This window comes from Microtus ochrogaster, unplaced genomic scaffold (assembly GCF_000317375.1).
Source record: "Microtus ochrogaster isolate Prairie Vole_2 unplaced genomic scaffold, MicOch1.0 UNK1, whole genome shotgun sequence".
NCBI classification, from domain to species: domain Eukaryota; kingdom Metazoa; phylum Chordata; class Mammalia; order Rodentia; family Cricetidae; genus Microtus; species Microtus ochrogaster.
The window spans coordinates 27,359,640-27,364,663 of NW_004949099.1; the positions used below are offsets into that span (position 1 = coordinate 27,359,640).

General features: G+C 51.2%; 1 protein-coding gene across 3 annotated transcripts in view; it reads right to left on the reverse strand.

Annotated features, from left to right (window-relative positions):
* The window catches only part of Cidec (cell death inducing DFFA like effector c), an 11,016-nt gene extending 6,276 nt beyond the window's left edge, over window positions 1–4,740 (reverse strand). Inside the window, exons 1-3 of one of the 3 annotated variants that reach the window (XM_013352927.1) lie at window positions 4,693–4,740; window positions 3,459–3,536; window positions 2,040–2,193 (exon numbers count right to left, since the gene is read on the reverse strand). In XM_013352927.1, coding sequence (XP_013208381.1) covers window positions 2,040–2,193; window positions 3,459–3,511 — 207 coding nt within the window. In that variant the 5' untranslated portion in view covers window positions 3,512–3,536; window positions 4,693–4,740. Of the gene's footprint in view, window positions 1–2,039; window positions 2,194–3,458; window positions 3,537–3,759; window positions 3,815–4,646 lie in introns of those variants that run through there. The other 2 variants (XM_013352926.1, XM_005365007.3) reach the window with 2 other exon arrangements.
* Window positions 4,741–5,024: the final 284 nt, after the last annotated feature.

A 5,024-nucleotide genomic window follows, 5' to 3' on the forward strand; every position in this document is an offset into this window, starting at 1 on the left:
ATAAATAAAATCTTAAAAATAAAATAAAAATAAATAAATAAAAATTCCTCTTGGTGGAAGTAGTGGTGCACGCCTGTAACCCCAGCACTTGGGAGGCAGAGGCAGGCGGATCTCTGTGAGTTCGAGGCCAGCCTGGCCTACAGAGAGAATTTCAGGGCTGTTTGTTAAGCAGCAAAACCCTGACTGGAAAAACAAAACAAAACCATAAACAGACAAAACAGTTAGTTTTGTCTAACTGCCTAAAACAAACCAGCTAAAATAAATACATAAAATTTAAGTTGAAAGGGATGGCTCAGCGGGTAAAGGTGCTTACTGCCAAGTCTGCTGACCCACGTGATGGAAAGAGAAGATCAACTCCTAAGAGTCATGTTGCATGCTCTACGTGCATCCCATGGCATGCATGTGTGCGCACACACGCGCAGGTAAACAATCATTGCAAAAAAATAAAATTTAATCTTCCCCAGTTGCAACCACATTTATACTCTCCCCTCAACACAATCCACACCTCTGTGCCGCCAGACATGGACTCAAAGTCCAGAAACCTCACCTCGAAGGTTAGTCAGCAGACGTCCTCCAGGCCCTGGCAGTAAGTGTCCCGTCTGTCTGCATGGCAGAGATGGGGTCTCACTGTTGCTTCCTGTATCCCGTAACAACAGAACCCTGACTAGGAGGTTCTCAGATTCTACAACTCTAAGGCTCTCCTAAAGTACCAAGGGGTGTGAAGGGTTAGAATCGGGTATGCTAAGAACACCACAGTGATGCAAGTGGTCCCCAGAGCTCAGAGCAAAGGGGGAACCAGTCCTTTTGAGCTCTTTTGATTCAAGGCCAACTCAGCCACAGACCTCACAGGAGACGACAAACCTGCTCCTAGAAAGAACAGAGCTAATTCATAGGAGTGAGATGGAAACCTCACCTTGAAGGCTGTCAGCTATGCTCTCTGCATGCTAAATTGGCTCTGACAGCTGAATACCTACTGCAAACGTTGGGCTTGTGTGGGGCACCTGGACGCACAGGTACAGGGGTTAGGTTAGCATCAGTTCTGTGCAGCTGACTAATGGGCCAGAGAGACCTGCGGTCACATGGCAGAAGCAAAATCAGAAGAGACTGTAGGAGGGGCAGGGGAGGAAAGATGAGAACTGGGGCTTGCTCTTAGCACTCGTGCTTCTGTTAGTACAGGAGCTGGTTGCCCTGGGTTTCCACTAATGAGAACTGACTAATTGTCCAAACAAAGGCATTTCCTGGAAGTTCCAGCCTGGGAGACAGGTGCAGGGAGATTTGTATGGGAGTGGTTAGGAAATGCAGACCAGGAGCACTGAAATTCTCTTTCCTCAGCTTCTGACACCTCTGCGAAGTTGTTTTTATGTTGTTTAGTTTTAGCGCGCGCGCGCGTGTGTGTGTGTGTGTGTGTGTGCGCGCGTGCGTGCGCGTGTGTTTAAGGTTTAGGCCTGGGTCTTTTATATAGACCTAGTTGGGCAGGAACTCCCTATGTAGAGACCAGGCTGACCTCAAACTTGTGGTCCTCCTGCTTCTCCTCCATGCACCACTATATTCAGCCTTGGTTTTAACTTCTTTTGAGACGTATTCTTTATGTAGCTCAGAGTATCCTGAACTCATTTATGTAGCCCAAGCTGACCTCAAACCTAACATCTTCCTACTCCAGTCTCCCAAGTCCTGGGCTCCCAGCACGAGGCGCCATGTCTGGCTTTTCCCTGCAAGTGTAAGAGATACTGGGGAAAGGGAACCAAGAGCCCTTTCAGCAAGAAAGTAACCACCCACCTACTGTTAGTGTGTAAGATGGCAATTTACTGTCCTCCTTCTGTCTCTTGACCATGCCATTTATCCATTACACACACAGGTCTCCAGGCAAGCAGCGCCAACCCTCCAGCACCGACACCATCAAGAACCTTTCACTGCTTAAGAACGTACTGCGCATGTGCACAGACTTCGAACACAGGGACCTGAAAGACGATGCAACCGGCAGGGTCAACCCTCGGCCAAGGCTTGGAGAGAGCCTATGTAGGGTACAGCAGATTCCTTACCTTGCCCAGGAGGTCCTCCAGGCTGTGAGCCATGATGCCTTTGCGAACTTTCCGATCTGCCGTGCTAACTCGGCAGGGCCTCGCCCTGGGGGCTTCCCGCCTGGGCTTAGACACCAGCTGTTGGGTCACCACTGCAGTGCTCACTGCCACATGCCTGGGAACACCAGTTTGAACATCAGAAGACCTGCCTGCTGCCTCCAGGGCTGCCCACGGCTGACCCAACCAATCAGGGCAGCCCTTCCGAAGATACATCTTCAATTTGGGTGGGCAGGAAAATCAGCAGGCTCATTCCAGTGCCTTTGAGTGGAGCCTAGGGAGTTAAGTATCTAACAAGTCCCCAAAGCCCTGTCAGGGTGGCTCGGACCAGCCACATTCCCTTGTGGATAGCTCTGCTTCTCTGGCCTTGGTCACCTTGCCTGTGAAGGGGAGTGAAATTGCGGCCCCCTGTAGAGTATCTGGGCACTCTGAAGTACGCAGGGTAGAAAGAAAGGAGTAGGAGGATCTGCGTCTGGGATTTCCTGGGCTCAAATTCAAAGTTTGCCTGTGCTACAGATTTGCTGGTGACAGAAAACACAACCTGTGACTCAGTTTCCTATCTATTGACTTGGCATATAGCCCCCACGTTCCAGAGTAGGACTGAGGCTCCTGGGAGATCAGGAATGAAGGCGCCCAGGGCCAAGCCCTTTCTACTCCAGATGTGACAGAACTGTGGCGGTGACAGAACTGTGGCGGTGGCAGGGAGAGCGAAAGATGGGAACTTGTCCAGACAGCAAGGTCGTGGGTTCTCCTCTAGGCCTCCTGAATCATATCTGCGGGCTTACTTTAGGATTTTGTTGTTTTGTTTTAATGGGCTCTTTGCTTGTTTGTTTTTGAGATAGCATCTTGATCTGTAGCCCTGGAACTTACTTTTTTTTCTTTTTCTTTTTTGGACTTGAAATTTTCTATGCAGACCCGACTGTCCCCAAACTCAGCAAGATCCGCATGCTTCTGCTTCCCAAGTCCCAGGATTCAAAGTGTATGCCACCATGCCTGGCTATATCTGTGTTTCAACTAGTCACCCACGTGATTTTTCCTTTCTTTTTCTTTCTCCTCCTTCTTTTTCTCTCTTCTTCTTCTTCCTCCTCCTCCTCCTCCTCCTCCTCTTCCTCTCCTCCTCCTCCTCCTCCTTCTCCTCCTTCTCCTTCTTCTTCTGATAGGATGACCTATGTAGCCCTGACTGATCCGAAACTTGCTGTGTCCACTATAGGCTAGCCTCAAACTCACAAAGATCTGCCTGCTTCTGCCTCCTGAGTGCTGGGATTAAAAGCATGTACCACCACATCCATCTCCTACATGGTTTTTATACAAACTAAAGGTTTTGAAGTTCTAACAGATGGCTCCCCAGGTTCCCCCTTTCTTTCCATCCCTGGCTCTCCTTACCTGGACAGTGACTTGGGGTACAGAAGGCTGAGAGACTTCATGGCGTAGTCCATCCTTGTGAGCTGAATTGTGTTGGACCTGGATCGGAGGCAGAAAACCATCTGGTTAGAGTGGGAAGGATGGGAGAGGGTCCCTCTCTTTCTTTCTTTGACCCACTGCATCCCCAACCCCCACCCAGCAGCCCTCTGCTCCAGTCTTTCACCCTACCCTCCATTTCCCTGAATCCATACCAACTACAGCTGCGCCAGCGTCTACCACCCCCACTGCTTCCTCGGCTGCTCCCAGCCCCAGCCCAACTCACTCCATGTTTCTCTGTCCCAAGCTCTGGCTATACTGAGCAGAGGAGTCCAAGCCAGGGCTGAAGAGGCCCTCACTGCTTTGTCCCTTCCCCGGGGGCAGAGTCCACGCTCTGCTGGCAGCGGGTGAGTCACCCCACCTCATGCTGGGAGAGACCTGAAAGTCACCCATCCTCCAGAAACTCCACAGGCAGTCAGGCCTTGGAGAGCCTGCTCTAACCATGGGCCCTTGAGCAATAAAGCCCTCCTGAGGCCTAGCCCTGGCCAACAGAACTCTCTGTCATGTTAAAGACTGTCTAGGTTTGTGCTCTTCGATACCATAGCTGTTACCCACACTGAATCCTTGGCACCGTAACCAATGTGGCAAAGGAGTTGACGCTGTACTTCTACTGAGCCTTAACTAATTTAGTTAGATAACTGCCGTGGTTTCTAGCGGGGTAGTCCTGGGCTCATGTGCCTCTGCTTTTCCTTCTATATTGCTGCTCTCTGGTTCTTGCCTGCTGCTTATCTCAAACCCAGAGCTCAACGTAAGCTACCGAGAAGCCCCAGCTCCCTGCTGCCAACTCAGGAAAGCCTCTTCTGGTTGCTCACAGAATGACCCCTCTACCCTGCCCTTCTCTGTCTATTTCTGCTGTAGCTCCTGGGTCCCCGCTGCCCCTATCTTCAAGGCCTTAGCCCAGGGAGCGAGTCTGAATGCCAGGAGTGGGCAGACATGGGTCCCTGCCTCCTCAGACAAGTAAAACCATTCTTCCCTTCTGATAACTCGGATTCTCCCCAGGTCAACCCTACAGAGTCAGAGTCCCCTCACCCCCATCTGATGCTACCCAAGCGCTCTTGTTCAGTCCAGTTTCTTATACCCTACCCCTCACACAGCTCCACCAAACCCCCTCACCTGCTGTCTGGTAGCCAAATACCCCAGCTCCTCTCCTCCCCCTCACCTCCTAGCCTCCTGGTAATACTGCGTGGCCAGGCACAGCCCAGGCCTCCCTCCATTTTATTTCCGTGTCCCGTGAAACCACTCCCCTGGCCCCCAGCCCCAGCTAGGGAAAAGAGCATGGGGAATGAATTTGAAACCCTCCCCTAGGGATTTCAAGTCAGACTGACTTCCAGAAAGCCCCGAAAGGGGGAAGAAGGCATGTTTCGAAAGCGCTGGAAGAAAGAGGTACTGCCCGGGACATGGTACCAGGCAAGAGGGCACAGGAAGCAACAGATGCGGACTGTGGTCTGTGTTCTACCCCCACACCTGCTATTCATGCTCACATGAATTGCC